This window comes from Rhinolophus sinicus, linkage group LG01 (genome assembly GCF_036562045.2).
Source record: "Rhinolophus sinicus isolate RSC01 linkage group LG01, ASM3656204v1, whole genome shotgun sequence".
In the NCBI taxonomy this organism is placed as follows: domain Eukaryota; kingdom Metazoa; phylum Chordata; class Mammalia; order Chiroptera; family Rhinolophidae; genus Rhinolophus; species Rhinolophus sinicus.
The window spans coordinates 106,770,273-106,781,302 of record NC_133751.1 but is presented as its reverse complement, the minus strand read 5'-3'; the positions used below and the strand labels follow the sequence as shown (position 1 = coordinate 106,781,302).

The following is an 11,030-nucleotide window of genomic DNA, read 5'->3' as shown; positions in this document are numbered from 1 at the left end:
ATCATCACAGAGCTTAAGAACTGAAGTTAGATCTCCCTTGCTGGGGTTGTTTGGGACACAGGTACTGCAAATTCACACACATCACTAGCATTCTGGGACAGGCTGCACTACACCGAAGTCCACAGGCCACATGTGCCCTTGAAAAAGAGAGAGGCATAGGGAAAAACCTGGATTTATAAGTATTTTCTTAAAGATACGATTTCAAAGTAACTCATGAATTTTCTATTTCATTTAACTAAAAAATATAAAGTAATATACTAAGGGTGCTTCTTCAGGACAGACTTACACTCTTCTGCCTGCTTATTTTTATAAAAAGGATAATGTTTTTTCTTATGTTTATTAGGGTTATGCATACTTAATATTAATTTAGGAATAATTTATTTGGTGAAGGATATCTTCTAAATATACACAGAGGCATACAAATACAGTCCTAAACACTATGCTTACAAATAATTTATTATTTCATACATTTGTTTTTCAGCAAAAAGAATGCATAGTTATACAGAATTTTATATTCAAGGCCATAGGGAACAAATGTCTCAGAAAGCCAAAATCATAGCAAACTACACAACAGAAATGAGTCACAATTTTGTTCAGCTACATGCACACAACTGAACAAAGTGGTATCTATTTCTATGGGCTATTTTGCTTAATTTACCAAGTAATGTGGAATTATGAGTAAACACTGCTTCCTGGCAGGATATGCTAATGCTTTAAAACCACATTGTAAGTCCCTGTATGGAAACAGGGACTTCCCCATCCTGAGAAACCCCCCCTGGCTGGCTAAGTAAAGTTGTTTAGGACGTAGGTGATGGTTGGAGTTAGGGTGGCCTCACAAGAATTAACTTAGCGAGTAGTGGGAAAATATGATTGTTTCTTCCTTCATGCTTGCATTATCCTTTACTCTCTTTTCCCTCCATTATCACCATTAAATGAACTAAAAAAAAAAAAATACTGACACAAGAGGTCTCTCTTTGGTCACTCACTGTTAAATATGCCCTCTGCCTCTGACCCAAGGGGAAAAAAATGAGTATGGCCCTTCAACTAACGCCCTTTACTGCAGAGGGGGACCTGCTGGTTGTACATTCTGGTCAATGTGAGTACAGTAATTGGTTTTAAAACCTTAGTTTAGAAATGGATGACCCTCATAAGGCAGATGGTTTGAGAAGGCCTAAATAGATGTAAAATCCTTTTAGAAACCTTTTGTCTTCAAGGCTGAGTTTGTGGGAAGTGAAGCCTTCAAGGGCAGTGGCAATGGTCTGGGAGAAGGATGACATGAAGTTTATGCAGTACCAGAGCGGCCACAGAGCCCTCCCCAGCCCTGAAACAACCCTTTCCTGGTCTGTGCAGCCATGTATGGGACTTTATTCTTCATTCCACTCCAAAGAAACAAGGAGCAGAGTGTCCAGGGCTGTGTATTTTTGTGGCTATATTATTCCTGGTGGTTATACCCTCCTCAAAGGGAACTGGACCTCATCCTCTTATTGCCTTGATATTCAGTTGCTGAGTTAGAATAACTATGCTCAGAGCCTCCATAACAGAAAGCCAGCCTCATGGACAAGTAGACCTTCTGTGCTGAGCCTTGCTGGGAGAGTTATACACCTATAACATGTCTGAGTTTTCTAACTAGAATTTTAAAAAGACTTTTAAATGTAGCCTTGTTACACACCTATAACATATCTGACAGTTTTCTTTAAAAAATCTTTTAAATCTTTAACAAAAAATCTTTCTTTAAACTACACATTATTAACATTTGTAAAGAACTGCTAGGTAGGTCTTTATCATTTGGGTAAGAGCTCAAGGTAATGAAACTTCCAGGACAAAGATGAGGCCTTCCAAAAAGCACTGCTTCTCAGCTATGTGCTAAGACCTGTTTTTACAAACAAATTGCTATTATAAACTTTTAAAATATAAAATTTTTTGCATCCAGCATATTAAAAACAGATTATGCTTCCTAACTAGAGATGGGACTAAAACAGGAGTGAAATGAATGTGTCCTCATACTTCGTTCGTCTAGAAACAGTCTTTTCTCAGTGTTGTTATGAGCCGTGAGCAGGGCCGTCTCTACAGCGTGGTTCAAGATTCAAGAACCCACTGAAGACCCCCCCCCCCCCCCCATTCTGCTTGAGGGCTGACTGCAGGTTTTAGGTGGAGCTGTAAGGCATGAGAAAGGTGGCCTGCGACTTTTACGCATTTGAGAATGATTTAGCACATAAGAAGTTTTCCTTAAGAAAAGTCATGTTTGGAATGGCTTCCAGAGATTGTTCAAGACCAAAAGTATTAACGTTCCTGCAATACATTTAAGAGCACAGTACACTGGGGGAGTATTTTCAAAAGTTCAAAGAAAAGGCTGTTTTTCCATTGACTTAAATAGTAAATAAGTATTTTGTTGCGTATAGGTATGTGTTCAGTTTTCAAAAGTCACATCTTGCCAAAATGAACAGCCAAATGAGCATTCTTGGCCCCTGATAAATAAATAAACAATCTAATTCTGCAACTTGCTCCCAGACACTTAAGAAGCTATTCTAAAATGAAAAAGCCTACAAACTGGTTAGAAATCTGCAAACCAGAAATGCAATACCGTTGTCTTTTTTTTTTTCGTTGTCCTTTTTTAACTACAAAAGTTTGTATTCGGTTTTTGGAATGGTGACTAAGAACTGACACCCATTTTCACATTTAATAATTATTGACAACGTTTAAGAACTAAAATCTTCAATAGGAAGGTGTATGGCCTCTCACAAAGGAATACAGCAGTTCTTAGTATCAACCAATGAATATCTTTTTCAGTTTGTCTGGGCTTGTTTGCTTTTTGTCAGGAAATATGTGACAGAGAATACTGCCAATCTTTCAAAAAATGATTCAATAGGTGACTTACAACTGGCTGCTGATATCCCCTAATGCCTATTTTACCTTATGCCCTTATTTGATGGAAACAAACTAAGGGCAGTAAGCCAGGGGTAAGTTTACCACTGGGCATTAGTGCTCAGATCAAAAGCTCTAGGACAGGGGTGTCCAAACTGCGGCCCATGGGCCAACTGTGGCCCGCAATCCATTTTTAATTGGCCCGCAGCAAATTCCAAAAATATATTTAGTTTACTTAAATAAACCAGGTGAGGCAATACGTACTTCACCTCGAGTGAGTGGCCTGGCTATTTGTGTATTTTACTGCATATGGCCCTTGGTGAAAAACGCTGAAAAATGTTTGGACACCCCTGCTCTAGGATGTATTAGGCTGCAGAAGAGACCCGCACCTGCCTACTTGAGCACTAACACCATGGGAGTTTGCGTGCTTTTCTAGGGACAGAACTCAGGCGAAATTGTACAGAGTTGAATTTGCTGTTCCATTCAGGATGATTGAATCTAATCCTTCTTGTTCTCCCCTATTCATACCTTCTTCCTATCTTTTTTACATCTGATATTTTTCTTTATAATTTCCTCCAGATTTTTTTTCTAAGACCTATTTCATAGGTTACAACTCAAAGACCTTAAAAGTGGAAAAAGGCGAAAGAACATTAATCTTTGGAGATGTGACCATTTAAGCTTGCGTTTTTTTATTATGCAAGCTTAACTATGCTATCTATGAAATTCAGACACTTCATGACATCACAGGGTAGGCACTTTGGATGAACTTACTTCATAATGATATGAATACTATAAACCTTCCAAAAGTGATTGTTATTAGTGTCTTTGTTAACTAGTAGTGATAACATTTTCAGCTCTTTCTATGTACACATGCCTGCTATCCCTTCACCCGGATTACACATTAAAATTTTCTAGTTATTTTTAACCATAAAATTCACAAAGACCTAGGGGCAGGCAGGGAATAAAAAAATGAAAGAAATTGATTGTAGGTAAGTAGCACGTTCATTGGAGTAAGATTCTATATGAATTGATCTTATGCCAATAGAATGGAGAAAAGAAGCAATGTCAGTGGTTTGGGATATTCTGCTTATGGCTGAGATCAGAGTTTGGTCCAAGGCCCGATGGCCTTTCTGCTGCTCCTACCCGGTCCACCAGCAGACAAAAAGGTAACCTTTGTAATAATGTGGACAGATTCTTACCCAATCTCTAACATGCAATAGGTGCTCAATGATCACTAAAGGGATTACATGAACAAACAAATGAAAGTCAACTCAAAGGACACTGACAGAGTACAATCAGCTGTGGCAGACAGACTTCAACACACGAAGAACAATCCAAGATGATAAAAATTATTGAAGTAGCTGATAACATTTTGTAAAAGATTTTATCATCTAAATTCAAAGATAGCCAGTCAATTAAAAGGATATATATATATATATATATATATATATATATATATATTAGCCATGCAAACTAGTAAACACTCACAGTTGAGCACACAACCGTCCCCACATTCTAATGCCAGTTTGAAAACTTAATTCTGTTGCCTTGGACCAACGGTATAACCTTAAAATGGAGATAACTCCTGCTGTAACTGTCTTCCGCTATCGCTTTGTGCAGGCTAACTAAAGTTGTGAAGAAATTTGAAGATAAAAATCCCTGTTATTATTGCTGTTAAGTTTTCAGATACAGCACCAAATCAGAAAAAAATTATAAAAATCACGTCCCTCCCCAAATTTTGCATTGTTAGAAGTGAGTCCCCTGAAGCAGCATGACTAATGAGGCTAACTGGTTTTGACTGCAAGCGCTTACAGGCAGGATTTATGAATGGATACGTGTGAAAGCCACTCTGGCCAGCTCTGAAGCCCCATACTTTCTTCCTGGGCTATTTATAGAAAGCGTATAGCCAGTGGAAAAGATCACATTTATTTTTACAAGCCAGTCATGACATGACCAAAGAATTCATTTCCTCTCTCTGGGAAGGTCATCTTCTGCAGCTGAAGGAGGCCAGGGAAGAAAGGAATCCCCTTGGTTCAACTAAACCAGCATGCGTCCACCGCAGAGACCAACCCACAGGTGACAGGCCTCCAAGTCCAACACCCTCACTTCCCAGGCATGACGCTACGATGCTGCTCCTTGAGATGTCATCTCGATTATGACCAGCAGGTAAAAATAAAATGCATTACATAATATGCTGCAAAATTCCACGGCCAACTAGATTGTACAGAAATAATGGAGTGCACTCTTATTTATTATTTGTCCTACATTTTAAACAGCTGAACACAATAAAGTAAAACTTAATTTTAAAAGATGTGGCAAAATGGAGAGTGTGAAAAAATATTTTTAAAGCCATTTTATTCTGATGGCCTTATTAACCCTGAAATATGGAATATACCTGGATAGTTCAATGCAAATGTGGAGGCTTAGTAAATATTTGCTGATTCATCATCATTTATCTTGACAGAAATCTGGTATCATTTAGCAAATAACATACATAGTTCCACAAACATCCCTGGTCTTGTGTAGTGTATTTGGTACCTATTTGCAAACATGACGTAAAGCGAAATCACTGTTTTCAACTAGAATATCCTGTTATCAATGTCATATGTGGTATATAAAAACCAAGAAAGGGAAAGTGGAGGAAGGAAAGATAAAGGGGAGGAAAGCGTGTCCTCATTCTCTCAGGGACATAGTGGGTGCTGAAACCTTTGGGGGGGGGAACTGTCATCTCATGGGCTCATGTATCATAATCACTTGAAAATGATATGGGTATAATTTTATACTTAAGTGACCTGCACTTAAGGACAAAGACATAGGGCAGGAAGAGAATTTTGTTTGCAGACTCAGATCTCTAACAAAAATTTTAAATGACAAACACAGGTTTATTTCTTGTTGTCAAACTCATCAATCCTTTTCAGAAGTCTGTCTCTTGAAAGTTCCTTCTGAAAGGGGAGGCCTCGTTTTACAAGGAAGCTACAAAATATTCATCAATCTGCTTTTCTAGCTTCCAAACCAACATTCTTTGGGGCTCTAGAAGAGACCAATAATGACATGCAAATAAGTTTGCATGTGGAAATATCCTGATTTCCACAATTGCCCTTGAATGCATGCACTGAATTAAGTTACAGGTGAGAAATAACATCCGTGGTAGGCACAAATGCTCAGCCCCTGTAACCTAACAGGAATTTCTTTGCACTTTGCAAAAGATGAGACACTGACATCCATCAGTGAACGTGCAAGTGTATTTACAATCCCATTAAGAACCTCTAAATTAAATATAGACACATATAAAGTTGTTTGTGCAAATTCACACACAAGGATCCTGGTTCCTCCAGGGAACTGTGCCCAGCCTTTCTGTTTACAAATATACTATCGAATAAAAGCATCAACAAAAACAGCAATCTTTTTAGGAACATCAGCCTACCAGTGCTGAGGTAAGTGCTCATCTGCCTAAGTACTTTATGTAAATTGTACCATGAAGTTAAGACTTCCAGTCAATGACTTATTTGGCTGTTAACTAGAAAGACTTATCAGGAAGTATGATAAGTATTTAAATAAACTGCCTCAGTGGCTTGTGTTAATCTAGACTTGCCATCTCAAGTACAGGTTAGTGTTTATAAGAAGTGTCTTCAATAGTACCGGCCAATGTGGTTGTCAGAAAGGATCTCAGAGGTGTGTTCACTCATTCTCCATGATTTAGGATGACCGCCATTCATGACCATAGTCTGGATCCAAATGAAACTTCAGTGTTTAACTAGGCAAAGGTAATCACATTGAACTCAAAAATTTCAGTTACAATTCAAGTAATATGCTCCTGACTTTATAATACAACTGCCTCATTTATTCCTGAGTATTAAATTTTTAATCTTAAGCAAGGATAGATAGCATCAATCTAGAACAGTGTCTTCTCACCTTCCCTGACAGCTGTGTTAGGAACCACAGGCACATTAGTGGGTTGGCCCCTTCTTCTGGCAGAGAAGCCAACGCTCTGTAGGTCCTGGTGAGCTACTTCCGGTGCTACCAAAAACTTGCAACCCACACCATCTTCCTCCCCTCCTGGGTGGAATGCTAAACCTTGATTTGCAGTAAAGTAAGAAAAGCTTACTCCAACTGCTCTCCCCTATGTTTGAGGACCAGTCACTTGGGCATTGCTTCAAAGGCACATTTATTCCAGTGGCAATTTAAATAAATAGAGAAGTAAATAATAAGATTAAAAATAAAACAAACCGAAAAATAGGGTGGGTTTTGTGGAATACATTAAAGTAAATAGGAATCTGGGATCTATACAAACCACCAAGCTCCTCACCAATAGTTTAACTATAGAGTCCCTAAGGTAGAATAATTCACAGTTGTATCATGACACACATAGGCCTTCAGAAAACACTGTTTAAAAAAGTAGTTGAGAACTCTCGAGCTGTTTGCCCTGATGTCCAGTTCAAGTGTATGCAGTACAGAAGGGCTGCAAAATTCAAAACTACACGACAAAGAAAATTCAGTGCATAGCACAGGCTTCATAAATTATGAAAACTCATTGTATATATTACTATTTAAATAACATCTGAGAAACATTTTGAAATAATTAACTTGTGTTCGCATTCCATGCATTTTCCAGCAGGTTAAGCCCTGGGCTTATGTCTTTGTGCCCGTTTCCTACAAAGCTCCATTCTTTTGACAAATCCAAGCATTCCTCAGACTGAAATGGAAGTACTCAGGGATTTTGTCTACTTACCCTCTTTACTGCATATCTGACCTTGAAAGGCCTAGTTACTACAACTGGCACAGAAGACGATCGGAAAATCGAACTGTTTGGGGTTTTATTTGGGGTTTTTATTCTTTGCCTCTGAAAAATACCTGGACGTCACAGACACCAGCTGAATTTTGTCCAGGGGCAAAACCCAGTGGCCCGCTCCCTCCTGCGTGATCCACCTCCCTCTTCCAAGCCCCAAGTGCACTCAGACCCACTTGTTGCGTTGGACTTCTCCCCTGTGGTTCTGCAGCACCCTCCTTGAGCAAAGGAAATACAACAAAACTTGAAAACAAACCAACAACAGCAACAATAGAAACTCCAAACAAACAGGTGGGCGAACCAGCAGACTCCTCCAAGGCAGGGGCTCACTTTTTACTGTAGAATTCGGAGTTGTTTAGAAACTTACGGATGACCAGTCCCAGACAGACAACCAACAGCAGCATGTAGCCCACGGTGCCCGAGAAGGTGGGAGCGGCAGGCGGCGCCTTGAGGAATTGGCGCAGGCCCTCCTCCACGTAGTACACCTGGTCATAGATGCTGAGGAAAGTGAAGATATGGAACAACTGGTGGCTGTGGCCGATAATGTCAAACAGGCCAGGCTGGATGCGCTCGGGGATCTTGCTCACGTTGAAGAAGGCGGCCACCACCAGCCAGAAGTAGCGCCGGTAGAAGTGCACGAAGAGCGTGGGGTTCTCGCCGCGCAGGTCAAAGAGCCAGCTCTCGAGCATGATGGGACAGGCCATACTAAGCGGCATGACGAAGACAAAGGTGCGCAGCGCGAACGGGTAAGAGCACCAGTCAGTGCGGCTCTTGCAGCAGGCCACGGTGCAGGCCACGGCCAGCACAAAGGCCACGGGCAGCACCAGCGCGCGGTAGGCGGCGATGAGGCGCGTGCAGTCCACGTGCCAGCCCAGGCGCTGCTGCACATAAGGGGTCATCACTCGGGCGTCCAACAAACTCAGGCCCGGCAGCAGGTAGTAGTAGTAGGCCACCGTGCTGCCAAAGCCGTAGTAGCTGATGGACGCGTAGTCCAGGTAGAAGAAGGCGGCGCGCAGGCGCAGTGACAGGCAGCTGAACACGTGCGCCGTGCAGCTCATAGCGAAGGTCAGCAGCACGCCCGACGCGTAGCACCACAGCGGCAGCAGCCACGGGTGGTGAAAGGGCACATCGCGGCCGCTCAGGAAGAACAGGCGGCAGAACTTGCTCAGGAACAGCAGCAGCGGGATGAAGTGCGTCCAGAAGTTGAGCGTCTCGTTGGTAGGCTTCAGCACCGAGGCGAGGCATTCCTGCGCGGTGCAGGGCAGCCGCCGGTAGCCCGACAGTATGAAGCACTCCACGAAGTCGTCGGGCACCTCATCCCAGCGCAGCAGCGGCTTGGCGGATGCAGGAGGGTCCCCGGAGGCGGAAGGCTTGGGGCGCGAGGAGGTCTCCAAAGCCGCCTGGGTCGTGGCGGGCAGGCCCTTTGTGCCGGCGCCCCGGGGCTGCAGGCGCCGCGGCATGGTGCTCGGGGCTGGGCTAGGACGCGAACAGGCGACCTCTGGCGCCGGGCCCCGCGCGCTCTGCAGTCCCCGCCGGCCGCCGTCGGAGCCTTTGTGCACGCGCCTGGAGCGTCGCTGCAGGTTCAAGAGAAGACCTGAGCCTCTGAACAGCCGTTCCTATAAATAAATAAATAAAATAAAATAAAAATAACCAATTGGTAAGCAGCGCAGCGACTGGCAGGAGCGCGCGTGGCTCGGTGGCCCCTTCGCCAGGCTCTCTGCTATCGGCTCGCGGCCGCCCGCGCTGCGGTAGCGGCGGCGACGCGGCGGACTGCGGCGCTGGCGGCGCTGCTGCGGTGACTGGGCATTGCGCGGTGCGGGAGCAGCCGCCGCCGCCCCCGGCGCGGGAGGCGGGGACGTGGGAGCCGAGGCGCTGGAGGGAGGGAGGGACGGGCGCACCGAGGGAGGGCGGGGGCCTCCCCGGCTAGTGTTTCGCTGCCGCCTTGGGGGATAGTGTTGTCCCCAGTCTCGAGTTCCGTACCATCCCCCCTCCTCGGGCCGCAGCAGCCCTAGCTGGCCCGTTAATGATTGATGCGGGGGCAAAGGCTGCGCCAGCGACTCAGCTACGTGTGCCGAGGGCGAGGGTTGGCGCTGGGGTTCGAAACCCGACAGCCACGCGGGCGTTCGAGAGGCCGCTGGGAAGCCGCGTTCGCGGGGGACGGAGAGCTGTGGCGGGGGAAGGGCGAGGGAAGGGGAGGGCGCGCCTCTGCGGGGCAGGGCGGAGAGATGCGCCTACAGTAATCTCTGGAGGTGGCGGGTGCAGAAAGGCTCCGGAAATCTGCGGGGTCTTGGGGGTGCGATCTGAGACCGTGTCCGGATCAGGGCCGTGTCTCTGTCAGAAACCTGGGACTGCCCCTCTTTTTTGTGTGTGCACGCGCGAGCGCGCGCGGCTCTCGTTATGGGCACCACATGAAGCATTATCTTTTTTCGTGTAGCGGACTTATTCAGGTGCGTCACTAACCTCCCTTCTCCCTCGCCCTTGACAAGTGCAAACCAACCCTCCCATAACTTGCCTCTGGTCGCGCTCACTAGCCCCCGGGGGCAGCAGCTCCGCCATCCTCGTGTTCTTGCGTTTTTAACGAGGAATCTTGTTTGGAGCCCAAAGTCCGCCGACAACTCAGGACCCGGCGATTCAGAAAGACTCAGACCATCTCCGGAATTGATAAAGAAAGGGTTCCCACGCAGAGCTGTATCCCGGTCGAGGGCCCGATCATAGTAGAGGGCGTTGATGCGGGAGGACTTACGGGAGCAGGTGCATTCTAGCACGAACTGGAAAGAGAACGGAGACAATTCATAGAGACTGGGAGGGGTGGCTTGGAAAAGCTCACGCATAATTAACCAGACTACCTGGCAGGCTTGGGTGGCTGGAGGCCAGAAGAAGGGAAGACTGAAGAATCGAAAAACGGTTGAAAAATATGCCCTTGAACCTTGTAAGAGAGCTAAAAAAAACCTGTCTGCTCTAAAATGTTTACCATTTCACTGAAGTTTCTCTTAGTGATGCTTTGAGGGTGTGACTGAGTCCAACTTGTATCATGGATCGACGTTATTTACAGTATAGTGTCATGGCAACAGGCGTTAACTATTAGGGACCAGGCACTGTTCTAAGTGCTTTTCAGTTTTGAAAACTTTTAGTTACTAGTATTTTTCCCATTTTACAGACAAGGAAACGGAAGCGCCACAACCATGAATAACATGCCCAGTTGGTAGAAGGGGTGATGTGAACCTAGGCAAGCTGCTTCTAGATCTCACGTACCTAAACCAGAACATCCAGCAAGAGGCTTTGCTCAAAGAAAACTAGTAAGAAAGGACAGTTTGATTTAGGAAAAGACTTTCATTTTCATTTTACAAATGAAAGTCTACCTTCATCACTCTAGCAAATCTTA

General features: G+C 44.5%; 1 protein-coding gene across 2 annotated transcripts; it reads right to left on the bottom strand.

Moving 5' to 3' along the window:
* Window positions 1-438: 438 nt before the first annotated feature.
* PAQR9 (progestin and adipoQ receptor family member 9) lies at window positions 439-10,642 on the bottom strand. Of its 2 annotated transcripts, XM_074334016.1 has the most exons (4): window positions 9,629-9,645; window positions 7,979-9,264; window positions 5,221-5,229; window positions 439-1,248 (listed from the first exon to the last, which is right to left on the bottom strand). In XM_074334016.1, the coding sequence occupies exons 1-4, from the start codon at window positions 9,629-9,631 to the stop codon at window positions 1,146-1,148; spliced, it is 1,401 nt and encodes a 466-aa protein (XP_074190117.1). In that variant the 5' UTR covers window positions 9,632-9,645; the 3' UTR covers window positions 439-1,145. The 2 variants fall into 2 exon arrangements, with proteins under 2 accessions (XP_074190117.1, XP_074190116.1); XM_074334015.1 differs by lacking the exons at window positions 439-1,248; window positions 5,221-5,229; window positions 9,629-9,645 and adding exons at window positions 10,161-10,416; window positions 10,495-10,642 and having other exon boundaries at window positions 7,655-9,264.
* Between the last annotated feature and the right edge of the window lie 388 nt (window positions 10,643-11,030).